Here is a 25,785-nt window from a genome sequence, read left to right as displayed (position 1 = left end):
CAACCCCGTTTAGTTAGCCCGTCCCCTATTAATACCAGCCAATGGCGGTCATTTCCAGCCACATTCTAGAGCGAGGCGCTGTTTCAGCTCCGCCCCGGAATGCCGCGTCAACACCAAGGAATTGAATTCAAGCCAAGACAAGTCGTGAAGCGGCGGCTGACGAGGCGTCTGCTACCGAATGTCAGTCGAAGGAGGGGAACTTGGCTCAATAAATAAAGAAAGAAGAAAAAAAAAACTGTCTTTTAACATTCACACTCTGGCTTTGCTCGCTTTTCATTGCTTCAAATCCATCTCTGTCGTTTATTGACTTTGCAACTCGAGTAAACACCCAACAGCGGCCATCCATCCACCCGCTTTCTAATAGGTCCTTACAATCAGTCGCAATTAGGTTCTCACCCGTGAACCCGATTCAATAGCGAGTCTCAAACGGTCAAAGATATTGCCATGGCTCCGCACCCGGATCCTTCATCGCTGGCTTTGCGATATGCAGCTGAAAACACCATCAACACCATAACCAGACGCGACCTCCAGAACCCAACTCACACTCAGCAAGTCACATTGGGCATCATCGGCGTCTATGTCGTCGCTATCGCTATTCTATGGAACGTTCCCTACGTCCGCATGGTTCTCTGGCCCTTCAAAGTATGTACCCTAACACCAAACAGTCACCAAATCAACTACTGACATGCGCAGATGCTGGTCATCGCCTTTCACGAGTTTGGCCACGCCTTTACTGCTCTCCTCACAGGTGGACGTGTCAAGTCAATCAGTCTTGATCCGAACGAAGGTGGCGTGACACATTTCTACGGCGGCAGCCAAGGCTTGACGCTTCCCGCTGGCTATCTCGGTTCTTCCATCATCGGCGCTCTACTCATCTTCTGCGGATTCAACATCGTCGCCAGCAAAATCGCTAGTATCGTGCTCGGCGTTTGCTTCCTGCTAACGCTCTGGTGGGGAAAGCGTGATTGGCTTACCATCGCGACTGTGCTTCTCGCCGTTGGACTCCTCATCGCTTGCTGGTTCATCGAACACGCCCAAGCGCTGCGCTTCGTCGTCCTATTCATCGGCGTCATGTCTTCCTTGTACAGTGTGTGGGATATTTGCGACGATCTGATCTTGCGCAAAGTCAACGAGTCCGACGCAAGTGTTTTCGCAAAGCGATATGGCGGCTCGTCGCAGTGCTGGGGCGTCATCTGGGGTATTATTTCGATTCTTTTCATGGCCGCTGGCATTGTTGCTGGCTTGGCAGCCTTTTCGCAATCCTTTGCCCAGCAAGAGAAGGACTCACAGAAGTTTATACCTACTTGAGGTACGAGATTGGTAATGCTTGATTGAGGCTATGACCAAATCTTGATGTTTGGTGGCTGTATACACACCTAGGCATGGAATCATTTGGAGATTGTAGCTGGTGCAGATCTTTTGAAACGTCTCGTTATGATAGCGACAACAGGTTGGATGCCCAGGCGGTGGTTTGAGCACAACTGTGTGCTACAAATATCCAGCGTATAGGAGCGTGTGTGAATTGATACCCCCTTGGAAGCCGATTCTTCCTTGCTACAGAAATAATAAAAACAGACACAATTACATCACAAAGATAGATCAGACCAATTTCGGAAATGCTTGCAATGGGGGTATGGCGTGGGATTGCATTCGGCAAACATGAGGTATCTCGCCAAATCAAGACGCCCACGATATGCCCCTATTCAGACACAGTCGGTCCTTTCATAACTCGTTTGAGTCTTACAGGCCGCTTGTAGTACCTCTGTGACCGTAGCAAAGCCATTCTCTAGCCTCATGAAACAAGAAAAGCGGTAGGTGGTCGCAATCAAGGGTGGAAACATTTATTAGCACCTCTACCACGACATGCTATAAATACTAGCTGTTCCTCCATGATATTCCAGCCGTTTTGCCATTTATTTACTCAGAAACAACCTTACAATATGTCCGGTAGCTATTCTATCCCCGGTACCTTTATCGGTCGACCAACGCAGCGAGAAGACTTCTCGCATGAAACTGCCACCGTGAGCCTCGCTGGGGAGAGCTACTTCTTCAGTGGCCCAGCAAGAAGTTACGGGTGAGTCAACAGACTGATAGCATTACACCTACCTACTGACATACGAGGAAGACGAGTTCACAGAGGGATGGGAGGTCGATCAAAGCTTGACTTTGATCATCAAAAGGGGCTCGACAAGACTGCATACATCATTCTTGGTCCCGATCCACACTTCTTCCAGTGTCGTCGTTATACTGAAGGGAATATTGCAGCACAAAGCAAGTGGTATTCTTTTTGTTGCAACTGACTTGACTGACCATCAAAACAGACAGCTCAGAGCTTGAGGATTATGGGGAGATCGCAGATCTCTACACAGAACATGATGTTGAGCGCCCATCATTCCTATATCTCGGCCCCAACAAGACTTTCTACACTCGTGTAGACGATGGAACTGAGGAGTGGGAGCTCCCTCAAGAGATAATCCGTGAAGGCTTACAAGTGACACCCGACGCAGTTCGGTCTGCGGTCGACAGTCTTTGGCTTGGTGTTGGCGACGCTTGGGTTGCACAGTATCGGGACTCTCGCTTCAGATTCGACCTCAAGGGCCAATATGCCAACCTGGAGCCGGTTTTGCATCAGAAACAAGACCAGGAGGTCTCTATCAATGCGCTGGCATTAAATGTGGCTGATGGAAAGTCTTATGTCTGTGTCTTTAACGATGGAGATGTCGTGTACGAGGCTGGTTCAGCTCGCTTTGATGGAAAGGAACTTGAGGCTTGGTGTGAGCAGAACTTCAGATTCACTCAGAGACTGAGGTTCGCTTAGGTCAGATGGAAGAGGATTGCTCGCTGTGAGCCGTATAGAGACGTACCGAAATGTAGAATGAATTGTGATAATCTATTCAGGACATGCGATGTGTTGATTGAGCCAATTATCGATAGCAAGCCAATAAGACAGACACTCTTTGGTTTGAACCAATGACCAACTGTACCCATACGTGCGATGGTCACTGGATCTGTTAAATATCACCTTGTCTTCAACCTCCATGACATCTATGTAGTCATCAAACAGGGATTTGTTTTCATCACAGATAAACAACTCTCGGCCTGAGCTACTCAACAAGGGTTGCACGATACGTAGTTCCTGGCTATAGAAATGATTTGGGTCAGCAACGCGGACTTGCCAATCCTTCCGGCTTCATTTTGCGTCAGATTCTCCGTCTTATGCGTAGGTCTTACTCGGGCTGACTGTGAAATAAGAGATGTGGCAACCTGGTTACCCAGTGGATAAGCAAAGGCAATTGTCAAATGGAGCAATTCAGTACCTATAAAAAGATGCGATAGACTGAATGAGTCAGACCTTCGAGAAGTCGTTCACGACAAAACACTAAGAACATGTCTCATACTCGAACTATTTTTCAACTCGACTCTCAGCCAACGTGGTTTGAGAACATCACTCTCAGACCCAGCAGAACCATCTTGGCAACTCGCCTCGATGTCCCCGAGATCTGGGAAATTGATCCCGAGAAATCAACTGGCTTCAAGATCCTACGCATCCCCCTTCCAGATGACATCCCGAACCCAGCACTCACCGGCATCTGTTGTCTCAAACCTGATGTCTTCGCGGTAGCTGCAGGCTCATTTGACATGATCGGAGGTGCCAAACCTAAGCCTGGATCATGGAGTATTTGGGTCGCAGATCTCGCTGGTGAACAGGCAAAGGTGACCAAGATAGCCGATATGCCTGAGATTGGCATGATCAACGGCATAGCGACATGGAATGAAAACACTGCGCTCGTCACAGATTGCCTCTATGGCAAAGTATACAAGCTCAGTGTTGCCACAGGATCATACAACGTTACTTTGGAAGACGACACATTTACAATTCCAGCTGATGCCCCTTTTCAAGTTGGCCTTAATGGTATCAAAATCCATCGCTTCTCAGAGCAAACTCATGTCTATTACACGGCGACAAGCCGTTTCTGTGTATACCGCGTACCCGTTACACAAGAAGCCCAGGCTGCAGGTCCTGTTGAAACGCTTGCGCCGGGACTTGTCGCGGATGATTTCGCTGTAGCTCACGATGGGACCATGTACGTGTGCACCAACATATCCAACACGGTGGTACGAATCCACGCTACTGGCGGAGACGCTGTCGTGGTGGCAGGCGAAGCAAAGGCGTTCGACGTCGCAGGCTCAACAGTGTGCGTGCTTGGTGAGGACGGGGGAGTTCTGTACGTTTCGACTTCTGGAGCAAATGCAGTGCCTGTGGATGGGAAGACAGAGCCAGCGAAGATCGTTGAAGTGAAGCTTAGCTAGTTTTTTTCTTCTTGGGTATAATCTGTAGGTACAGAGACAAGTTCAAGGCGTGTATTCAAGCCTACACTCAGTGATAACTCGTTCTTCAGAGTAGCTCGTGAAGAGAGCCAATCTATCATGGTCCCATGCCTATCGGCAAAATGCCCTAACGCCAGGTTCCCCCATTAACAAATCGACAAAGCCAATTAGTTTTGGTCTGTGGAAATTCAAAAGGGACGGCTTCAGAGAGAGGCCACTACCATCTCCCTCGACGTCCGCGACCCCCAAATCCTCCCCGGCCGCCGCCGCCGCCTCCACCTCCAGACATATTTTGATCATACCCAAAACCACCTTGATTGCCGCCGAAACCACCGCCAAAGTTGCCCCCTTGGCCACCCTGTGCTCCTTGTGCACCCGCTCCTCCAGCGTTTTGCATACCGGAGAACATGGCGTTCATCTGACTGGGATCCATTTGGCTCGGGTCCATACCTGATGCCATCATCTGCTGCATCATGGCTTGCATTTCAGGAGGCATGCCGTCCATTCCACCAGGCATCCCCCCTTGTTGAGCACCCGAGTTGCCGGCTCCTGGCATACCCATACCGCCCATCATCATCATGTTGAAGTCTTCCATCATCTTCTTATTGTTCTGGGCAAAGACATCAGCTCCGAATTCTCCCCGAACGGTCTCTTGCTTGGAAGCGTAAAGGGCCCATGTGAATTCATCGAAACCGTAGTTGAAGTAGTCGCTAATATCGGTACCGGGTTTCCGCCATGGCTTGTCACTGTCTGGTAGATCTTGAATTGCTCATATTAGTATTTGCGCGACAACAATCGGTAGTATTATTTACCTTCGTCAATGTTGACCTGAGTGATAGGCTTTCCTGTCCCAGGGTGGATCGGGTTTACGTTCACGTCTATCGTTGATTTAGATGCCGCAGCAGAAGTCTTGTCGGCGCTTGGCGCAGCAACGTTGACAGATGGTCGTGATTCGGAGTCCTTGCGTGCTGGCGCAGGTTGTGTTGGCACATCGCTTGACGCTGTTCTTTGAGGGATGTTTCGAATATCGCTGTACTTGGACTGTCTAAAGTTGGAAAGACCTGTTAGTGGCCTCCAAACCCGGCGCATCAAGGTATAGCGTACTGTGGTGGTGCTGGTTTTGTGCCATCTTTGCGCTCTGTGATGATGTCGATGTCCTGATAAATTATGTCAGTTGCTGTGTATTAGACATGTCGCAGATCGCATACCGAGTCGTCCTCATCAGAGTCATCGTCCTCATCCATAGCGGCACCCTCATCCTCTTCTTCGCCTTCTTCTAGATCATCTGCTTTTGGCTTCTTATCCTCTGGAGCTGCGGTCTCGGTCTTTGGCTCATCTGGCACATAAAAGTCATCCTCGTCGTCGATATCCATGTTTGCGATTCTGACAGTAAGAACTTGGCGAGTATAAAATTAAGTAGTTGCGACTAGAATTGGTCAATATCGAGTGTCGATGTGTAAGTACAAAGACGTCAAGCTCAAGCTCTCACAATAAAGCAGCTATTGGTCGCTCGGCGCCGCATTTCTCCGGAACTCAACTCACCGCAGCTCCAGGGACACTCACCGAGGCTCACCGAAGGCCAAAATGGTCCAAGCGCCATCTTCTCCAAGAAGCTTGGAGACTTTTCTGTCGTGTCGCGGCGTCAAAACACGGGCAGATCGCGTGAAATTAACTTTGTAGCCACTGTCGCATTCAATCAAAGGGCTTTGTTTTCGCCCTTAGTATGTCATTGATCCGTTCAGCAAGCGGCCCAGCAGGCGGTCTAAGCATCAACACTGGTGCTGCTAACGCCTTGTAAGCTCCACCCTCTAACAAAACAATCATTCACCATCATATCCACCCAACTCAGCACTACCTACCTACCCAACCTAACTCAGCTTGTTACCTTCATCTCCTCGAATTCTTCTTGCTGACCGGCGCACTCCATTATATAGCGGGACCGCCGCTTCTAAGCCCTCTGCCGCTGGTAGTCTCTTCGGTTCTTCTACAACCTCTACACCCACCGCCAACACAACAACAGCGCCAGGCGCAACAGGCACCATGTCTCTCTTTGGCAACGCTGCGCAAAAGCCTGCAACAGGCGGTCTGTTTGGACAGTCGACGGCAGCGACAACAACTACGCCTGCAGCTGGCGGCGGTCTCTTTGGCGCTGCCGGCGCAACAAACACTCAACAGACCCAGAGCACAGGTACTGGGCTCTTTGGCAACACTGCTACCAACAACACCCAACAACAAGGTCAGTAGCAGATTGGAACTGGTCTTTTTCGTCAGAAGCCACAAATCTCGGGAGCTCACTGGGGAAATTTAGGAACCACAGCGCAACCTACAACGACCGGCACCAGCCTCTTTGGCCAATCTACCCAAAATCAAACTCAGCAGCCTCAACAAACAGGCACAGGTCTGTTCGGCCAATCTACCGCAACAAATACACAAAGCAACACAGGAGGGCTTTTTGGCCAATCTCAGGCGAAGCCCGCTACAGGCACCAGTCTGTTGTGAGTTACTCAAAGCTCCTTGTAAAACCAGTCACTAATTTTCAGCAGTGGTCAAACACAGCCTCAGCAGAACAACACCCTTGGTCAATCCACAAACCAAGTCTCAGCCGTTCAAATCAACTACGACAGCATCCGCCCCCGTACCCGCTTCGATGACCTCGCTAAGCCCGTACAAGATGAAATTGCGTTGCTGGACTTGGGTATCCAACGAGTTATCAAGATGCGAGACGAGATTGGCGAGTTCATGCCCCAGCACGAAAAGGATATTGAGCAACTGGGCTTAGACGTGAAGTTTGTCGAGTCAAAGTTTCGAACTGTTCAAGTTGCCCTCAACAACGATATTCAGACCGTCAAGGCTCTCCAGGATCAAACCCGAAAGAACGCCGCCGATGCCCGACTATGCTTCCGAGGCGCCGATAACCTCAAACTCCCGACACACTATCACCAAACTGGTCTTTTCGCCAGCCAGGCTCCAGCTGCTGATTCTGGAGGCGCAAATGCTGCTTCGACACATGCGGACGCCCAAGATCTGATCACCTACTTCAACCGTATCTGTGACGATATTGAAAAGTACAAGGCTCGTCTCGATGAGTACCGAGGTGATATTGAGCGAGATATGCCAGGTGTTGAGAACGGCCTTTATGAGCAGATCCGAGCTCTACGCGACCGCAGCGCAGGCAGCGTAGTCGTCCAGGATCAACTGAACGAGGTTTTATTGGCGCTCAGAGATACGGGAAGCGCGATTGTTTCCCAGGCTGGACAGATTGCCGACACTCGAGAACGGCTATCGCGCCTCCAGGCTGGAATCGTGGACAGTGGAGTTTACGCCATGGGCATGAATGCGTAGGAGACGGCGGCATAAATGATAAGGAGGGAATGTGCTGCGGTAATATCAGTCTGTTGGACATTGCAAGAGTCCGTTTCATGTTTGAAGAAAGGGCCATAGAAGCATTATTTGGGCGAAGCGAAGGGGACGGGGTTCAACTGTAGCAGCATATTTAGTGAGGATACAACCTTACGACGTGTATGAATATTACTTGACAAAAGAAAAAGCTGCTGATGCCATGAGAATTGAAGGGGAAAGGTTGAGGGAAATCTGAGGATACCAAATTGTCCTGGCCATTTTCATGCTTTGAGCTTCACAGGGATACGAGACCCCAACATCACAGTGTTGATACAAATATGTCAAGTTCATTATCTGCCACGACCACGAAGATCGCGGACTTGGGTATCAAACCAATGCTGTGCTGTGAGATATATATATACATATACAAATGATCGCTGCGCCCTCTCCAAAATACTCTTTTTTGTTATCCTTGCGGAAGCATTTAGCGGCCAACTAGTAAGTCCCTTCTCCATCGCCGCCATCATCGCCATAATCGTCAAACTCGTCACCGCCGTCAAAGTAGTTCTCAGCGTCATAATCGCCCGCATCTTCGTCGTCGTAAACTTCATCCTGCTCTTCCTCTTCCATGCCTTCTTCGTCTTCAAGATCGCCAGCTTCGTCGCCTTCTTCTTCCTTGAGCGCCTGTAACCGTTCAAGAAGGTTACGGCCTTGCATCTCGTCTTCGCCATCACCTCCCATACCAAAAGCTTCCTCTGCACTAGGAAGCGCGCTTACGCTGCTCAGCTCCAACTTCCGGCGCTTGAAGCCGCCTGGAAGACCACCGTCGTTGGCGGATGCAGCGTCGATGGTTTCGTAGAGTTCCATGGGGAAGAGCTCGCGACATACTGGACGGTTGGACCAATCTGGAAGAGCACGTTCCTCGCGAACGAACTTATGGGAGTAGGTAGGCACGGCAGTAAAGGGGTCTAAAGAGGCCTTGCTCTTGATGCCGAAGCGGGCATTCTTCTGTGCCTGGCCGTAGTGTTTGCGAGGTGCTGTTGGATCATTGAGAGCTGTGCGCTTGGATGTGTATAGAGGAGAGGCGTGGACTTGATGCCGTAGTAGGAGATAGTGTTGTACAGCTGCCTTTTCGTGCGAGGCGAGTTCTCGGGGAGTAGGGACGAGGTATGGCTGTTTGTAAGTCAGCGATGTCACACTGAGTCACAATTCTTGCGCTTTGAGATAGAGATAGAGCACAGAAGACAAGAACATACGGGAAATAGCTCAGATGGCCGCGCATCAGGTTCATCGCCTGTGTCCCAGGGCACATTAGGTCTTCCTCCTCTACCACCGCCGCGTCCACCACGGCCACCTCCTCGACCACCTCGAGACATTGGAGTGCGCGCGTGGAATGTGGTAGCTCTATCGAGGGTTCAGAGCCAATTCAAAGACCGGGGGGGTATTTATATGGCGGGTCGAGTAAGGCTGACTGTGATTGTAGCTATAGAGCTGACGTTACCATTCGCGATCGAGGTTTGACGCAGAATGATTTTTTGCGGGGTGTAAGTTAAGTTCGAGAAGAATGCGCCGGGCAGAAAAAAGAGAGGGCGGAATTTCTCCGCCATGACGATGCCCCGCTGAGCAGGCGTTGTTGTATTCTGCATTTTATTCTACAGAAACATCAAATGCCAGAGGATTAAAAAATGGATGTGTTTGAGCTAATCTGAGGGTTTGTTTCTATATTTATAGCCACAGAAATTCTAGATGCATCTCTTAACGGTCGATATGTTACGTGGTGTTCCCTTCAGGCTCCCTAGGCTACGTACCCCTCCGTGAACTTGCAGCTTACATCCACTGCAATCACCGACACGGATATCAACTACAACGACAATCAACCCTTGCCAACCTCGCTGTGTAGGTGTTTATCGACATCATATAAAGAAAACATGTCTGAGCGAGTCGTGCCCCAGAATAGCGACAGCGCTCCTGTCACTGGCCTGGCAGAATTACTGGCCCATCTCACTGAACTTCATGAGCCAGGAAATGAATCGGCACCACTCAACAACAAGCTCTTTGACGATGTTGAGCTTCAACTCACACGTATATAACCATCCACAACTCAGATGTTCTCGGCGCTGACTTACTACAGCTTCAAACATCCCTATCATTCAGCCAACTCTGCTCCCTCCGCTCATGTCTCTCCTAAAGACCACTACTCAGGATCCTACAAGCCTCAGCGTCGTCTTCTCTCTGACCACCAAGCTTCTTTCTCCCTTCTCCTTCACACAGTGCCTATCACTCGGCGGTGCCGAGTCTCTTGTTTCTGCTCTTCAATCACCGCTTCCTGGCGCAAACTTACTCGCTCTCAACATCATACAGAAGGCAGCCTCCAGTCCTGCAGAGGTTGATTCCCTGGCTTCGTTGCCCGAGGCCGTCGAGGAGCTCCTTCGGATATGGCTGAGCTCACCAGATGCAGATGTTGGTGGTCGATCTACCAGAGTGCTGGGCAGCCTGCTAGAGACTGATTGCGACATCATTCCTGACACAACCATGTCGAACGGCGTGAATGGTGCCAGCCCAGCAGAGACACAGCTCATCAAGCGCCGTATCCCTGGTCACGCCAGTCTCTGGCGTCTAGTCATATGGGATCGCCATTACCTCGAACTTATTGTCTCACTATGCCGACCTGCGATCATCAACCGCCAAGCAACCTTTGCGCAGGATCGCCTTCTTAGACTCATTCCCCGTCTTACTGCGCTTCATCCACGTGCCGTGACCATATCCCCATTCCCAGACCTGTTCCCTCTTCCCGAGTACGCCGATGAGTCCATCGGGCATGGACTACTTCAATGGGCAGCGCTGAGCATGGTGGACACCAGCGATGTGCTCATGCATCAAACTCTCATCGTTTTTTACGAATCATTTGTGAGCATCATGAGAATTGCAGGACACTCGACGGATAAGGATGCTATTGTGCGAAATATTGTTAAGGCGGCGACTTCACAAGATCAGGAACTGAAGCAGGCGTTGAGGACGCTTCCAGATCGGACCATACAGGAGGAGGCAGAACCATTAGCTAGATACATCAGTCGAATCCTCGACTAGGTGCAGTTTGATCTCGACGGAGCTTAGCAACAAAAGAAGAAAGAATATAGAAGTGAGGAGGGGCCAGTTGTTCTACCTAAGTACCGGAGACCAGCATATCAATGTATTGATATCAAAACCTTTATCTCCTATTTGCAGGAGAGATTCTACAGTATACAATGAAATACATGCCTAAATTTAGGATGAGTTTGTCGAGCTATTCTAAGTTCTTAATACCCGCAATGAAATAATGACCAGCACTGATGGGATAGATATGAATACATACAGTATATTGTCACATCTCGATACAATTCATAATACAAATTCCCAGGCCGGCCTATCGCCGTATGGGGTAGCCTGGGGTATCTAGGACAACGTCATGAAAACCAACATTCTCTAATAATCCATCCAACGCCCTGCTTCTCCTCACCGTTAACAACCGTGGAGGACGGCCTTCCTAGAGCATTCTCCTTGCGTCGGCCTCTCGGTCGCCAACTGGTTCTGCCGTAAGTCTGCTGGCTTCGCTGTCTCGCCGTTGTCCCGCGTTTGTCATGCCCTCGATACCCAAGCCAACCTCTCCAACTCGTCGCAGGACCAGGAGGAGTGATGATCGCAAGTCTGCGGTAAGATCTTTGGTGAGAAGTTCAACCGCAAGGGGGTAGAAATCGGGGATGTGTTTCTTGAAAGCATCCTCAGGGAATGTGACAAAGCCTTCTAAAACATCGACGACAACGGGCCGCCATGCAACGATATTGCGATGCTGGCTCTCCTCTTCGAGGGTAGTGTATCCGTGAACAATATCCTTGCAAAGGGGTACTAACGCGTCCTCCACTGCAGGCCGGCTCTCCAGTCGCTCAGGCGCATTATCTGCAAACATACGGAACAGAATAGAGATGTAAGTGGCTGCTGAGCCACTCTCCTGCTTCAGAAGGTTGGGAGGCTGCTTCATGAAACCCTCACGCCAGAGTCGCATGCGCAATTCCTTGTCCTCGTTGAAGCGGCGGGCAAATTGGAAAGACCTCTTAAGTAAAGTCATGAGTCGAAGAAGCTCTGCGGAGGGAATATGTGCGTAGACGGTGTCGTTGCTGAACAACTCGTTGACTGTCTCGATCATCAAGAGCTGCAACACACAACGAGAGATGATTCGGTTGAAGAATCGTCTTCGAGCCGCTGTAACCACTACAGGCTGTTGCTGAAGATTGGAAGATGGTTTAAACTCTTCAAGAGCGATATGGGGGGCGTCAGCCGTTGGTGTCTGGAGCTCATCTTCAGCTGACGGGGATGGAACACTGTGATCATCTTCCAACTCCTCTTTGCCGTTGATTTTGAGAGATGTCTCATCCATAGGCGTGGTTGCCGAGGCAGTTGACGAGAACTCAAGACCATTTGGTGGCGGCGATATGGAAGCCGTGTTGTTGATTGCAGTGGCAGTGAAGAGTTGGTACGCGGTAGTTCGCTCAAATAGCTCGACGAAAGCGCCAACAAGCTTATTCCAATGTTCGGGCTTGAACTTGGTCACATTCTTGAGGATTAGCTGTTGGAGGCAATTGCTTCCGATTCGCGAAATCGTGTCATTCTCCTGACAGATACAAAGCGCCAGAAGCTCCAGGAATCTGTCCAACATGTATTCCAGGGCATCGAAGTAATGTGTGAAGAGAGTGATCATGTTCCGCAGAGCCTGGATCATAGTGGTCGATAGCCATACTGACAATTCCTCGTGGTTAAGGACATTAGACATCTCTGGCCGAGACCTCAACACCATGAAAATCGGATAGAGTTGCTGACGCCATAGGATATCCCAGAACTCTGATGGGAAGGTGCCTCCATACTTGAGCAGAGTCTCAAAGAAATACTCCAAAGCATTTGATCGCACTTCCAAGTCTTCTCCGGTCATGAGAACGTCGTGGAAGGCGAAAAGAACAGGGAACCAGTAACCTTCCTCAACAGATGTGTTTGATCGAGATCGCTTTTCGGAATTCTGTATGGGTCCATCTGGAGGTGGGATATTGCTGTATTTTTGCGACAATGGACATTCGGGTGTCTTGAGCATAGTAGGAATCAGAGATTTCAATAGTTCCAATGCTGCCAAGCTCTTCTTCTGAAACTTGAGGTTCTTGGAGAACTCCGTCAAGCATACAATGAGATCGGTGAAGGCGCCCTGGGAAATAACAACCCCAAACTTGGTCTTATACACCTGGTTGACGTTTTCGTAGGCCAAATTGACAATGCTCTCGTGAGGATCGCGAGCAGCAACTGTGAAAACACCAAACATGGTCCGCCAGCCTGATCGGATGTTATCTCCACGGGCCTGGATCATTTGTATCAGACATCTGAGAACCATGTCTTTGACGGTTACATTATGCGAGTTGGCAAGGACATGCTCAAAAGGTTTCAGGAAATCTTTCTGGAACTTGAAACCAGCCAGCTCTTCAATCTCCATGAATCTCATTGACAGCTGACGAAGAGAATCGAGAGCGAAGAACACAATGTTCATGTTATTGTGGCATCCAACACGATTGAAATGCTCACCAAAGACCTCCCAAATGTTGCTCCATTCGAATCTCACACGGTTCATGTTATAATAGCTGATTTCAACAATTTTTTGTAAGCTGTATGTACGAGGTGAGTCGTTGGAACCAGACACCTTGATCTCATCCCAACTGACTTCTGTCAAAGCTCTGGCAAAGTAAACCATGGACTCGCCGGTGAGAGTTGCTGTATTGGTGAAGATGCGGTCGACGCTGCGAATCACCTCATCTGACCGACTCTCCAGGGCAATCTCCGTGGAGAAGCCCTTGGATGCCGTTCCTGCTCTGGCCCGTGTCGTTTTCTTGGAGTTTGATGAAGAGCGAGAATCGGAGGTTTCTGACCTCTGTGGTGGCAAGAAACGAGCTTTGGACACATCAGGCACGGCACTCTCGTCGACTCCACCCGAGATGAGTTGGAGTCGATCAAGTTGACTGATACACATCAAGATGTCCTTCCATGACTCACGAAGAACGTTGCCCTCAGTCTGTCCCAGCTCGAGAACGACCTTGAGTGCCTCAATATTCTTGGCCAACATTTCCTGTGGGTTGTTCAAGTTCGTTGTGTTTTTCAAGGCCGACATGAAAGCCTCTCTGGGTGTCGACAGGTCAAAGAGGCAGGCAATTTGAGTGGCGAGTTTCATGCCCTCTAGGCACAGCTTGTTGACTTCAAGATTGTGAGACTTCTGGATCTGGCTTGAGAGTGTAGAGAAGATTGACATCCAGGTGACGTTAAACATGGGGCTGACATGCTTGAACGACGTTGCAAGTATGTACTTTGTGCCAGCTTTGCGACGTTGGCTCTTGAACAGATCCTTGAAGAGCTGCTCAGAACGCAGAGCTATTTCCTCGGATTGTTGCATATAGGCCTCACGCTGCAAATCACGGCCCACGTTAGAGAGAGCTTGGCCAAGACCAGCAGCGATACCGGTTGATGGGGCTGGGGTATTGCCAGCCGCTGCGGCAGCGTCACGTTCACTCTTCAGGACGATCTCGTTGGCGGCGATCTCGTCATAGATGCCGAGGAGATAGTCATCGGGTAAATCAGCATTGTCGTTAATACCGCGGTTGTTCTTGATAAATTCCTCCTTGCTCATGCGCTTGGCAATCTTGACGCTATGCAAATCAGTGTTGAGCAAAATGACCGAATAGGCCAGCACGTATGCAGTGTCTGCATTGGCAAAGGCATTTGGGTTTCCGAGAACGTAACGTTCCGCAAATTTCAGCATGAATCGATCGATCTTCTGAGCTTCACCAGGCAGGCGGAAGGATTGGAGGAATTGGCGCAAAGAATCAACAAATCTTCTCTTGGCAAACTCCATGGTATCGACAAATGCGTGCATGATGTCAATGTTCTTTTGGTCACCTTCACCCAAGTACTCGCCGATTTGGGCCTTGTCGAGCTTATCCTCTTTTATCAGAAACTCGGCAATATCCTTCGGGCTGTCGCTTGGGATGAAGCCATCCCGCAAAAGCATCTGGATACCCTTCTTCGGTTTGAAATTGAATTGGTTAATTCCCTTCATCAGCGCCGTCTTCCTTGCCTTTTCCTTCTCCAGCTGATCCGGATCATCCTCCAATATAGGGGTTGATGGTGGTAGAGGAGTTTCGACACGAGAGATACTGTCATTGATGCTTGGATCAATTGACGGTCGAAGATCGAGAGAAGCCTTAGGATCGTGGTTCTCAGAGCGTGGAGGCTCTGGATCACCTCGGATGGGTGCCGACCAGTTCACCATGGATCGTAAAGTCTCAACTAAAGCTTCGATAGATAAGCGCTTGATTGCATACTCTTTAGGATAGTCAGGTTCGGTTTCCTGATGAGGAGCAATATGAGCAACAGTCAGAGGGGGCGGGAGTGTTGCTTTGAGCTGCCACTCGCTCGCAGGCGTTGTCTTTAGTCGCATCTCTTCATAGACTTGTTCGTTGATTGTAGTGATAGTAAGCGGAGTGGTGGAGAACTTTGATAAGTCTTCGATGATAGTTTGGTAAATATTATCAACTGTCTGGTCACAGTCGTAATTAAGGTAAATTTCAACAAGCGCCTTGGGATCAGCGCATAATCTGTTCAGAATTGTAACAAACTGCAACTTTTGGGAAAGGGGCGCGGTCCTTCGCGCAAGCAGTGCCAGGTAGATTTCATTCAAAAATACCTCGATTTCTTTCTGTCATCTGTGTAAGTTATCTCATCTTTTATGCGCATGTGCCAGTCTTACCTTGAAGTCGGCGCGCATATATTTGATCATCAGCCAGAAGATCTCGCTGCTAACATTGAATATGCGGTCCACGGAGCTGGCACCGTTGCGAGTTATACTTAGACAAAGATAGAACTTGATAGCCTGAAGAAAACTCGTTGGTTCGCCGCTTTTTGAATTCTTGATAGTACAAAATGGAGACGTGAAAACTGCAATGTTGTTGTTCAGAAGGGTGTGGATAAGGTGAAGAGAAATGAGTTTGGAGCGCATTGGCTGGCCACGGACGTCGTAAAGCTGGTCGGGTGGCAGAACCTTGGTTGACAGGTTGCAAAAGGAGCGAAAGACGAGGTAAGCATCACGGATGTAGACCTCATCCTCAGCGTCCAATACCTCACCATCTTCCGTATTTGAAGTCTCCTGGCCAACCTGGTCAGAGACCGGGGTACCTGTTTCCTTGCGCTCGGGTTGAAGTCTCGTTACCATGGTAGGACCGTCGCCCAGGTTCGAGTCGTCAAAGCTCTTGCGATGCTCAAGATCTTTCAATGTAAGCTTGGCGCCACTCTCGGGAGGTTCGGCCGATGCATTCATAGCTTCGGAGTGCTCAGCTGGGGATTCGTCGCGGTCGTTATGGTCATTGGCACCGTTGGGGGTGTCAGCCTGGTCGAACGTGGCATTGCTGGCTCCATGCTTGAGATGCTCCAGGTTCAGGCGAGCCTCCTTCATATGTAATCTCGTCTTGACTCGTTCAAAAACGGTACCGACCATCTGTGTCAAGGTTCCCTGAGCAACCTGCTGGTTGGCAGTGCTCCGCGACAACAAAAAGACATTGTACACTTGGCGGACGGCCTTGAGGAGGCCAGCGCCATGAACGACGATTTTATCATTGAGAACGGCGGCAAGCAAGGATTTGACAATCTGAAGCTGGATCTCAACAGCAGTCGTTTCGCCTTGGAAGCAATTACATATCGTATCAATCGCTCGCTCGATCAGGGGAGGGACAGGTTCGGCACCCTCTTCGGTTCCCTCGGGGGGGTTACTTGGCACGGAAAAGTACGAGTATGAGATGAGCTTGCCGATGCAATCGAGTGCGGTCGTAGTAAGCTGGACGTTTGTGGATCGTGAAGCTAGCTGCAGAGGAGCAAACACGATCTCGGGATCAGGAAGCTGGTCCTGTTCTTTGATGGCGTCAAGTGCTTTGGTAGTAGAGTCGGCCAGTTGCTTGTTGCGCTGAGCATCCTTGGACGAGGCAATGGCCTCAAGTGAGGACACTACAAATTTGAGGGAGCTCATGGGGGAGCGCAAAAGGAGCCAGTGGCCATTCGCTTAGGGTGCAGAGAGTCGAGAGGATCGAAGTCGAAGGAGAGGTTGTAAAGTTGATGTCGCTCCCAGGGCAATCAAAGAAAGGAGACGTGGGCGCTGCGGGAGAGAGAGGGAGCTAAAGTTCATGTGCCTCCAACGTAACCTCTAAAGTCTCGGCGCAGCCCAAAGATTGAGCTGTATGGCAAAGGTCAATTACGGTCGTGAGGTATTCGGATTGGACAAAGGCCAACAAAAATGATGGGAGAAGAGAAAAATAGCCCGTGTCTTGGTGTTGTTGTCAGCTTCTGACCCTTCTCAAAGCTTTTACACTGTAACAAGGACAGTACCAGGGGTACGAAGTCAAAGTGGACAGCGTTTCCAGAGGCTCCGCTTCCCGAAAATGAGCTCTAACTACGGGACCCCTAGCCCAGGGAAGGCCTCGTAAGCTGCCCGCCAATTAACGGCCAAGAATAGATGTAGTGTCTTCTCAAACAGGTACCAGTACAACTTTCTAAGTTATTTCAATAGCCACGTGTGGCTGAGTGAATGCCTAATCACCTCAGTGTCCTTGACCTGCAGAAAAAGATTCATAAAGACAAATGTAGAACTATTTTTGCTGTGTTGCCTAAGCTAGATCTATCAGAAGATATCGAGAGTGCTTATTTCATGAACAATCATAGAGCTTCTCTCACAAAAGTAATTCAATTAGAATTTTCATTTCCGTTTAAGGCACATGCCAACAGTCGACTACAGCTTATTCAAAGTCTGCGGGTATGTAAGCCAGCCTTTTATGAGAGACATTCCTTAATGAGCAAGAAATTCGACATCTAAGATGGGTGCCAAAAACAAGCATTCCAAAGACCTACCAAGTGGCTATCAAATTTGCTCAAGTCTAGCATAAGCTTACCTAAGCCTTTTTGTCACGCAGGTTCTCTTGCCTCTCCCTAGACCTAACTCTGAAAAGTCACCGTATAAGTTGCAAGTCAGCAAAATGGAACAGAAACTACTCGATTCGGCAAAAAGGCACTTGACTCTGCTCGACACTACCATATATGAAGTCAACCAGTTCATCCAAGCTCTACAAGCGAAATCTAGATCTACATCTGGTCTACCAACTTTCTTACGCACATTGGAACGGGAAAATGCAACATTATCCAACATTGTCACTGAACTATCAGTCTCAAGTACAAGTCTTGATGATTTGCATCTCACAAAACGAGAACAGAAGCTTGATTCGAGCGTCACTACAACGACGCAGGGTATCGCTCAGTGGAACCGTCTAAAGAAAAGCCATAGCTTCGTTGCTATAAAGCAGTCCTTTCAAGGCTCGTCAAAAGATTTGCGAAAACAGGAGATCCAAAAACGACAGGTCTCGGGGCAGGAGAAACACAATCTGCACCGACTCCTAAAGGAACAAGCTCGTGTTGAGGTCGATGTTGTTCAAGAAGGACGACAATGGATTGCTGCTAAAGCCATCTCTCGCGATAGACTCGCTCGCCAGTTGAACGATTGCGGTTGGGGATGGGGTGACCATGAACTCGGTGATGAAGTCGACCGTGATGAGTGGGAGGATACCCCATTGGCAAAATACGTACAACGGCTGGTAAATGCTGCAAGAATGAATCGTCATGAATACAGATTCCCTCAAATACGTCTGGTTCTGACTGGTCTTAGTCGAGGTGAAAGGGAGCTTGACATAGTCCTTGATCAACTAGAACACATTGATCCCCTCGTCAAAGTCATCATCGAGGATCAGGACAGCGACTTTGCCGCAGCATCGCCTCCTCCGCTTGACGAAGCTATTGACAATCTTGTTGGCAATGAGCTTGCATCACTCACATCCACCATCAACCTTGATCACACCATCCTCATCGATCTTATTTCTGACTTGACTCATCTCAGACTTGAGCCCCAACCGTGGCAGTCGCGTACGACGCGTGCCCAGATAGACGAAGAGAACGCTCATGAAGGGGGTCTCATGTCTCGTGTGTTATACCCTGTGTTAGCAGGCCGCAAGCTCGTATGTACCCGTGAAGCAGCGGATCATTTTCACGATGTACTACGAACTGTTGGCACCGAGACTGAGCGTGAGCGAGGGGGATTATTGGTACCATGGGGTGATGATATAAAACAAACGTCTTCGGACCTCACGCGGCAGCGTTTTCAGCAACTCACCATTTACCCCTTACCACCTGATATTCAGATACCTGTTTCTGTAATCGATGAAGCATGGGATATGCAAGCTATCGACTGTGGCATATCCGACGGACGCCTTCCTCGGGTCGCCCATGGCGTGGCTTTGAGTAGCGGCTTCAAGAGCTCTAAGCTGTCTATCTTCATGTATGGGTGGGCGACTGGGCTGACTACTGTGACGAGCAACAAGGAAGTCCGAGGGCAAATCCGAACTTGGGTGGAGGCGCATCGCAAAAGTGATGAAGAAACTGGGCCTCAGATATTTCGATTGGAAGTGACGAGGAACCTATTGGCCAAAGCTGCAAAGCCCAGAGAGGGAAGGCAAGAGAAGGATGAGACTGATGGTGATGATGATGAATCATGATGCGTGGACTATGCGTGTCCTACAGAATATCCAAAACGTAGACTGATAGACTAACATATTAACTCGTACGAATACACATCCAAATCTTGATTGATAAGATAAGTCCGATGCCGTACTCCGTAGTCATTGCACTAAAGAGTTGACGTCTTAAATCCTCAATGTCCACGTATGTCCGAGCATTATATAGTAATCGGACCAACCCTCAACCGAATCTTACTCTGAGAGTCTAGAATCATTTAAGATTTACACTAATAATCAGCAGGAATCGCCTGCTTCTGCATCAGCAACTGCTGGAGGATCTTTGCCATTTCCCTATAGGGTTAGCTTACATGGCTGTCACTTATAGAATCTCGGTCTTTTGGCTCGGCCTTTTGCATCTCCACCGAATGATAATGCCCATATACCCAGCCATTGTATCACAGAAATATACTTCAAATTACAGCATTTCTCCAGACTATTCGCATTGTTCAATTTGCCGTGTCTCGCTGTTTTTCGTTTGTTCCTTGGCCGAGTTCTTTGAGCTCGATCCATCAAGTATGCCCGGCAATTCACCCCCAATCACGCTCTCAACCCCCAGCTTCTTCTTTAATACTCCGCTGGATCTAAATCAGGAGACCCTTACAGAAGCGACAGATCTGCAGGACACTTCCTTTGATCTGCCGGCCGAGACAGCAACTGCCGGTGGCGGAACCGTGTCTTCGGTCGCCAAAACGGAGAAGAAGCGGCGCCGGCCGGCCCTCTCGTGTGAGCAATGCCGGCGCCGCAAGATTCGATGTGATCGTAGTCTACCTTGTGTAAACTGCGTCAAATCTAAGATATCACCCTGTACTTATGCACCAACTCACATCCCAGCTTCACGTGTCAAGAAAGGCGCAGGCCATACTGGTGCTGCAGACTCAAACTCCCAAGTGCCGGCGAGGTCAGCCCCAGCCATTGGAACTACCCAGAGACAGTCTCCGTCAAACTCATCTGCGAGACAAAAATCTTCTAGCATCCCGAGCTCAACAGTAGGATCCAACTCAGAAGCTTCCACAGTTGATGCCCTGGCTGCGAGGGTCAAGGAGCTGGAGCAGAAGCTAGCCAAGTCTTGTTACATCACACAACCAGCAGAAGACAAGTTTATACAGCCTGATGACCAGGAAGCTGAGTCGGCTCCTATGAAAGGGACTGTCTCTAAAACGAGGTTCTTTGGTCAAAGTCACTGGATGAACGGCATTCATATGGTCAGTAGTCCATTTCACGTAACAGAATCTTCCTAACCAGATCTTATAGTTTCCCGGTGTTTTTGATATGCTCAAAGAGGCAGAGACTCGCAGGAATCAACATCACGGTGGTTTTACCAAATGCAAAGCTCTGGGTCGTACCATCAAAGCAAATCGCTCCAAAGCTGTGTCGACTGACAAGTTGGGCGAAAACATACCTGAGCGTGGCCTTGCCGATCAGCTTGTCAATGCCTATTTTGACACCTTTGAGGGCGTGGTTCGGATTCTTCACCGTCCAACCTTCATGTCTGAGTATGAGCGCTACTGGCAGAATCCTAAAGCCTCCAGTCAGGTTTTCTTGATTCAGCTGCAGCTATGCATGGCCATCGGAGCGACTCTACACGATGATGTCTTCAGCTTGCGTGCGACTTCGATGCAGTGGGTCCATGAGGCCCAAATCTGGCTTGTGATACCCCCTGAAAAGAGAAGAATGACTATCGCTGGTATCCAGATCATGTGTATGCTGGTCATCGCCAAAGCGTGCTGTGCGGTTGGCCAAGACCTTACCTGGGTTTCGGCTGGGAGTCTCGTCAGACAGGCTATGTACATGGGATTACATCGGGACCCAAGGCATCTTGGTAACATGTCCGTTTACCGTTCCGAGATCCGTCGCCGCCTCTGGGCAACCATCCTCGAGCTTAATCTACAATGCTCCTACGATGCTGGAGGCCCCCCTCTTCTCTCCTCGAAACACTACGATACACGTCCCCCAGCAAATTTGAACGACGATCAACTTACAGACGAGCCAGATTCAGATAGAAAGCCAACTGGGGATCCCGAAACACTGACTGATATGTCAGTCCAACTCGCGCTTCAAAAGTCTTTTGCTCTTCGCCTCGTCATTATCAAGCACGTCAACGAATTTAGATCCAAGGAGTCCTACGCCGAGACACTCCGGCTGAACTCTGAACTCACAAAGGCATGCCGCACATTAACAGAGACACTTGCTGCTCTATCAGAGGCCCAGAGGCACCAGCCCCGAACAATCTTTACCCATTTCCACAGCTCTCTTGTTCAAATGCTCACATACCGTTGCTTCCTCTCTCTTCATCAGCCCATGGTCGCCCGCTCCGCCCTCGATCCAACATACTACTACTCTCGCAAAGTATCCCTCGACTCGTCTCTGAAGCTCGCGCAGATCACTGGCCTATCGACACCTCGCTACGGTACCTCTGCTCCTGGAGGCTCCTTGGACCCCGGAGTCAGCTTTCACCGCCTCATCACAAACGGAGCGGGCGTGTTCCGTGTGATCCCAACTCAAACGCTTTTCTCTGTTGCGCTCGAGTTTATCAAGAAGTCAGAGGAGCAGAATGATAGCCTCGGCGGCGGCCCTGTCATGAACCTCTTTGAACTTCGCGCCGTTCTCCAAAGTGCGGAGACTTGGTTCGAGAGACGGATACGTGCTGGAGAGACAGGCGTAAAAGGCTATTGTTTCGTTGTTGCGTCTCTCGCCCTCGCAGAGGCCCTTGAAATGGGGCTACCGCAGGAAGATGTCGATCAAGTAGTCGTTGACACAGGAGCCAGTATGAGTATAAAAGCCTACGACTTGCTGAAAGAAGTCGCCGAGAGAGAAGGTTTATCGCTCGATGAGCCTGAAAACGAAGAGGCTATACACATTGATGTGCCAGCGATTGATAGCGATGTCATGCAGGGTATTATGGAAATGCCCTTTGATTGGATGGTGATGGGTGGTGACCTTGGTCTAGATGGAATGGGAGCGTTCAACTGGGCTCGAGGTGGCATGAGTATGCCTCAGCAGTTTGACTCCGTCGATCCATCAGTTGTGTCACAATTTTGAACCTGGCGTTGAGGGATCTGTAATGACTTGACGATGAAGGAAAATCTCACCTTATGTATTAATGTACTTGGGCACTTGACATTGCCCGCCTCTTCTCTACTGAACTTACTTGCTTGTCTTCTGAAAATCAAACATGCCCCAGGGCCTCACCAATTTCCATGCGAATCCTAGCAAATCATTACAGCGTCTTGTCGACTGATACTTGATCTAAAGATGGCCCATCTCAGCAATTGCTTCGCACAGGCCGAGCTATTGATCGCATGAGGGGAGAATCGTATATTCAAATCTTGTCGTGATATATGCAGTGTAGGCACAGTGCAAGTAGTCATATCCAGCGGTCGTAAAGCAGGCAATAGGAGGAAACATATAATGAGGGCATATGCAATAGATTCTTTGTCCAAAACACCCCCCAAGTTCGAAAAGATATAACATTATTAATCAATGGTCATTGTACACGGGCTTTTCCGGCCTCGTAAATCTTCCACGAATGCTGCGACATGATCAGACGAAGAAGCTCTGTGGGTGTCCTCATAGATGCTCATCGTCGTCGTGATTCACCCATTCTTACCCAGGAATGCTCTCATGGGTGTCCCCATGATATCCCAAGTAAACTCCTTGTCGCATCTCCATCCCTCAGAGATCATCTCCTCCTGTTCTATAAAAAGTCATTCTTCGCTGTACCAGCCCTTTCAACTTTCCCAACATAATTCGGTTTTCAGGGGCCACTTGACGCTCTACCCCTAATTTACAGAAGAAGCTCAAGAGGGTTCTCAAGAACCTGCTTGAGCTCCTTGAGCCACTCAGCACCGACAGCACCGTCAACGACCTTGTGGTCGAAGCTGGCAGTAAGGGTGATTTGGTCGTCGAACTCAACACCGGCCTCGTTCTCGGCGGGGATGGCAACCTTCTTGGTGGTGCCAACAGCGAGGATGGCAGCCTGGGGAGGGTTGATAACAGCAGTGAAGTGGTCAACGGCGGGGTTCATGCCCATGTTGGAGATGGAAATGGTACCACCCTGGTACTCCTCAGGCTTGAGCTTGCCATCACGAGCCTTCTTGGCGAGAGACTTGACCTGGCTAGAGATGGCCTCGAGGCCACGGCCCTCAACACCGGTGACGATAGGGGTGATGAGACCAGTGGGTGTGGAAACGGCAACAGAGACGTCGACGTTGTTGAACTGGCGGATGTTACCGTCGCGCCAGCTGGAGTTGACCTGGGGAACCTTGCGGCTGGCGACAGCGATAGCCTTGATGAGGAAATCGTTGACGGAGAGCTTGTACTTGCCATCGGCAGAGCTGTTCAAAGCCTGGCGGAGCTTGAGGAGCTTGCTGACGGAGATGGAGCTGGTGACGTAGAAGTGAGGGTTGGTCTGGGTGGACTCGACCAGGCGGTTGGCAATGGTCTTGCGCATGCCGCTGATGGGAATGTCCTCGTAGGAAGCACTGGGGGCGCTGCTGGCGGCGGGGGTGCTGCTGGCCTTCTTGACATCCTCCTCGGTGATCTGACCGTTCTTACCAGTACCCTTGAGGCCGTCGATGCTAATGCCCTTCTCACGGGCAAGTCGCTTGGCGGAAGCGGAGATGTTGGGGAGACGGTCGAGAGCAGTCTGGAGACGGCCCTGAGACTGGTATTGTTGAGGCTCAGGAGTAGGCTCGGGGGCGGAAGCGGACTCAGACTTGGACTCGGACTTCTCCTCCTTCTTGGGGGCAGCGGGCTTAGCGGCGTCACCACCAGCGTCCTCAACGGAGAACTTCTCGAAGGCGGAGATATCGGTACCTTCCTCAACAAGGACGGCAATGGGCTATATCAGAGAATTGCATGTTAGTGACATGATTTAAACGGCATTGAGTGATATTGAGCGTTGGAGGTAGATACCCCGAGAACCGAGAGGTGACCTGAGTGGTTTCAAAAAAAGTGAGGAACTTACGCTTCCAACGGCAATATCCTTCTCACCAGCATCCTTGAGGATCTTGGCAATGACACCCTCCTCCTGGAACTCGAAGTCCATCTGGGCCTTGTCGGTCTCAATCTCTACCAGGACATCACCAGGGGCAATCGAATCGCCGGGCTTCTTCTGCCAAGCGCCAATGTTACCAGCCTGCATGGTGGGCGACAGAGCGGGCATCTTGATGACCTGGTGCTCGGGGAACGAGGCATAGTGTCGCACAACGTGGGCAGCGAAGCCGGTTCGCAGGGCGCTGTGGGTAGGGGCGAGAACGCGCCTTCGGAGAGCGGCGCTGAGCATTGTGGGAGGTATTGAGATCTTTCTGGAGGGCAGAGATGTTAGTCGGTGATGGACATGGGGGGAGCGCGAATATGAACATGGCTGAGCCACTTTTGGGGATTTTGGGGGCTCTGAGAAAAGGACTCACCGGCCGGAAGGGCAATTGGGAGCAGAAGTATCGAGATGTGTGACTTACGGTCACAAACAGAAACTCGAGGAGCGGAGCGAAGAGATCAAGGACGGAGAGTGATGCAGCTCTGGCGTGAGAAGGAGAGGGAGAGAAAGAGTCGGGATCGGAGGAAATTCTTGGGGTTGGATAGACGTGGAGTTTTTTGCGTGTTGAGCTCCGAAGAGTGAGGTACTTTGAAGCTTTGGCGTGGGCTAAACCGCTTCGGGACTCAAAGTGGCAGCAGGGGCCTTGAAGAGAACCCAGCGTTGGTGGTTCTCAAGTTCCGATGCGACCGTTGAGAGGACAACATTCGGGCAGATTCAGGGCATTTTGGGGCCATTTCTCGAAGATTTTAGGGGAGTGATGCACTGTAAGCCACTGAGCTTTAGCCCTCATACATGGGACTGGGATGACCCGCCAAATTGGAAGGATTTGGAGCTCGCCTCGAGGGGCAAGAAAACACCGAACCTTGATATAAGGTGTCAAAATAAACTTGGCAAAGAGTCCCCTAAGCTTAGGCTAATTTACCTAAATACTTTTATCACTTTAGGTCAAGGTCTTGAGTTTTCTTTCCTCCCCTAGGCTCGCAACAAAAAAAAAGGGACGTGGACGCCATCATGGTACCTTGGGTTCGGGGGATCATTACGCGATATGAGCGAAGTCCGGGTGAACAAGAATAGCGAACAACGCATGTGTAAGTCACTGAGAGTATTCAATGTTGTAGCTGAAGCATTCGTTTGCCAATTGCACTCTATTACCCCGCCCAAGCCCCCCAGCTTAATCGACATGTTTTAACCTCAATACTTCCTGATATTTATGTTGAGACAATTATCAAGGCCCTGCTGAAGTATCTTATCTCGCACTCCGGAGTTGCTGAATTTTCTTCGGGCAAATTGTCCCATCCTGACTTCGGGACAGATCGGCCCGGATCATGGTGGGGGGTTCAATTGGTCAATTTTTACCTAAGTTTTTGTGAGTCCACGGGAATAAACACTCTGGAGAAGACCCTGGACGACTTCAAC

The 25,785-nt window shown here is 49.9% G+C and overlaps 11 protein-coding genes across 14 annotated transcripts; 7 read left to right on the top strand and 4 right to left on the bottom strand.

Moving 5' to 3' along the window:
- The first annotated feature begins 43 nt into the window (after positions 1 to 43).
- On the top strand, positions 44 to 1,787 carry FVEG_10348 (hypothetical protein). The gene is made up of 2 exons (XM_018899471.1): positions 44 to 642; positions 694 to 1,787. Exons 1-2 carry the CDS (start codon positions 445 to 447, stop codon positions 1,306 to 1,308), a joined length of 813 nt encoding a protein of 270 aa, XP_018757541.1. The 5' UTR covers positions 44 to 444; the 3' UTR covers positions 1,309 to 1,787.
- Positions 1,788 to 1,940: 153 nt separating this feature from the next.
- Positions 1,941 to 2,818, top strand: FVEG_10349 (hypothetical protein; the record flags this gene model as incomplete). The annotated part of the gene is made up of 3 exons (XM_018899472.1): positions 1,941 to 2,074; positions 2,126 to 2,275; positions 2,326 to 2,818. The coding sequence occupies 3 exons, from the start codon at positions 1,941 to 1,943 to the stop codon at positions 2,816 to 2,818; spliced, it is 777 nt and encodes a 258-aa protein (XP_018757542.1).
- Positions 2,819 to 3,387: 569 nt separating this feature from the next.
- Positions 3,388 to 4,371, top strand: FVEG_10350 (hypothetical protein; the record flags this gene model as incomplete). Its single annotated transcript, XM_018899473.1, has 1 exon — positions 3,388 to 4,371. The coding sequence occupies one exon, from the start codon at positions 3,388 to 3,390 to the stop codon at positions 4,309 to 4,311; it is 924 nt and encodes a 307-aa protein (XP_018757543.1). The 3' UTR covers positions 4,312 to 4,371.
- FVEG_10351 (hypothetical protein) lies at positions 3,880 to 5,784 on the bottom strand. 2 transcript variants are annotated; one of them, XM_018899474.1, is made up of 4 exons: positions 5,538 to 5,784; positions 5,434 to 5,486; positions 5,142 to 5,374; positions 3,880 to 5,088 (listed from the first exon to the last, which is right to left on the bottom strand). In XM_018899474.1, exons 1-4 carry the CDS (start codon positions 5,700 to 5,702, stop codon positions 4,547 to 4,549), a joined length of 993 nt encoding a protein of 330 aa, XP_018757544.1. In that variant the 5' UTR covers positions 5,703 to 5,784; the 3' UTR covers positions 3,880 to 4,546. The 2 variants fall into 2 exon arrangements, with proteins under 2 accessions (XP_018757544.1, XP_018757545.1); XM_018899475.1 differs by lacking the exons at positions 5,434 to 5,486; positions 5,538 to 5,784 and having other exon boundaries at positions 4,266 to 5,088; positions 5,142 to 5,431.
- A 193-nt stretch (positions 5,785 to 5,977) lies between these two features.
- On the top strand, positions 5,978 to 8,079 carry FVEG_10352 (hypothetical protein). 2 transcript variants are annotated; one of them, XM_018899476.1, is made up of 4 exons: positions 5,978 to 6,123; positions 6,264 to 6,565; positions 6,638 to 6,824; positions 6,873 to 8,079. In XM_018899476.1, exons 1-4 carry the CDS (start codon positions 6,053 to 6,055, stop codon positions 7,669 to 7,671), a joined length of 1,359 nt encoding a protein of 452 aa, XP_018757546.1. In that variant the 5' UTR covers positions 5,978 to 6,052; the 3' UTR covers positions 7,672 to 8,079. The 2 variants fall into 2 exon arrangements, with proteins under 2 accessions (XP_018757546.1, XP_018757547.1); XM_018899477.1 differs by lacking the exon at positions 5,978 to 6,123 and having other exon boundaries at positions 6,125 to 6,565.
- FVEG_10353 (DNA-directed RNA polymerase III subunit RPC7) lies at positions 7,994 to 9,200 on the bottom strand. The gene is made up of 2 exons (XM_018899478.1): positions 8,925 to 9,200; positions 7,994 to 8,841 (listed from the first exon to the last, which is right to left on the bottom strand). Exons 1-2 carry the CDS (start codon positions 9,042 to 9,044, stop codon positions 8,164 to 8,166), a joined length of 798 nt encoding a protein of 265 aa, XP_018757548.1. The 5' UTR covers positions 9,045 to 9,200; the 3' UTR covers positions 7,994 to 8,163.
- Positions 9,201 to 9,462: 262 nt separating this feature from the next.
- On the top strand, positions 9,463 to 10,953 carry FVEG_10354 (hypothetical protein). Its single transcript, XM_018899479.1, has 2 exons — positions 9,463 to 9,750; positions 9,800 to 10,953. The coding sequence occupies exons 1-2, from the start codon at positions 9,597 to 9,599 to the stop codon at positions 10,753 to 10,755; spliced, it is 1,110 nt and encodes a 369-aa protein (XP_018757549.1). The 5' UTR covers positions 9,463 to 9,596; the 3' UTR covers positions 10,756 to 10,953.
- On the bottom strand, positions 10,925 to 17,075 carry FVEG_10355 (hypothetical protein). The gene is made up of 2 exons (XM_018899480.1): positions 15,476 to 17,075; positions 10,925 to 15,424 (listed from the first exon to the last, which is right to left on the bottom strand). Exons 1-2 carry the CDS (start codon positions 16,742 to 16,744, stop codon positions 11,192 to 11,194), a joined length of 5,502 nt encoding a protein of 1,833 aa, XP_018757550.1. The 5' UTR covers positions 16,745 to 17,075; the 3' UTR covers positions 10,925 to 11,191.
- Positions 17,076 to 17,744: 669 nt separating this feature from the next.
- Positions 17,745 to 19,409, top strand: FVEG_10356 (hypothetical protein; the record flags this gene model as incomplete). The annotated part of the gene is made up of 1 exon (XM_018899481.1): positions 17,745 to 19,409. The coding sequence occupies one exon, from the start codon at positions 17,745 to 17,747 to the stop codon at positions 19,308 to 19,310; it is 1,566 nt and encodes a 521-aa protein (XP_018757551.1). The 3' UTR covers positions 19,311 to 19,409.
- Positions 19,410 to 19,716: 307 nt separating this feature from the next.
- On the top strand, positions 19,717 to 22,530 carry FVEG_10357 (hypothetical protein). Its single transcript, XM_018899482.1, has 2 exons — positions 19,717 to 20,533; positions 20,583 to 22,530. The coding sequence occupies exons 1-2, from the start codon at positions 19,847 to 19,849 to the stop codon at positions 22,368 to 22,370; spliced, it is 2,475 nt and encodes an 824-aa protein (XP_018757552.1). The 5' UTR covers positions 19,717 to 19,846; the 3' UTR covers positions 22,371 to 22,530.
- FVEG_10358 (dihydrolipoamide acetyltransferase component pyruvate dehydrogenase complex) lies at positions 22,339 to 25,087 on the bottom strand. 2 transcript variants are annotated; one of them, XM_018899483.1, is made up of 3 exons: positions 24,743 to 25,087; positions 24,298 to 24,637; positions 22,339 to 24,171 (listed from the first exon to the last, which is right to left on the bottom strand). In XM_018899483.1, the coding sequence occupies exons 2-3, from the start codon at positions 24,613 to 24,615 to the stop codon at positions 23,116 to 23,118; spliced, it is 1,374 nt and encodes a 457-aa protein (XP_018757553.1). In that variant the 5' UTR covers positions 24,616 to 24,637; positions 24,743 to 25,087; the 3' UTR covers positions 22,339 to 23,115. The 2 variants fall into 2 exon arrangements, with proteins under 2 accessions (XP_018757553.1, XP_018757554.1); XM_018899484.1 differs by having other exon boundaries at positions 24,791 to 24,981.
- Positions 25,088 to 25,785: the final 698 nt, after the last annotated feature.

This window comes from Fusarium verticillioides, chromosome 9 (assembly GCF_000149555.1).
Source record: "Fusarium verticillioides 7600 chromosome 9, whole genome shotgun sequence".
Taxonomy (NCBI): Eukaryota; Fungi; Ascomycota; class Sordariomycetes; order Hypocreales; family Nectriaceae; genus Fusarium; species Fusarium verticillioides.
Note: the sequence above shows the minus strand (reverse complement) of the source record. Positions and strands in the feature narration are given on the sequence as shown.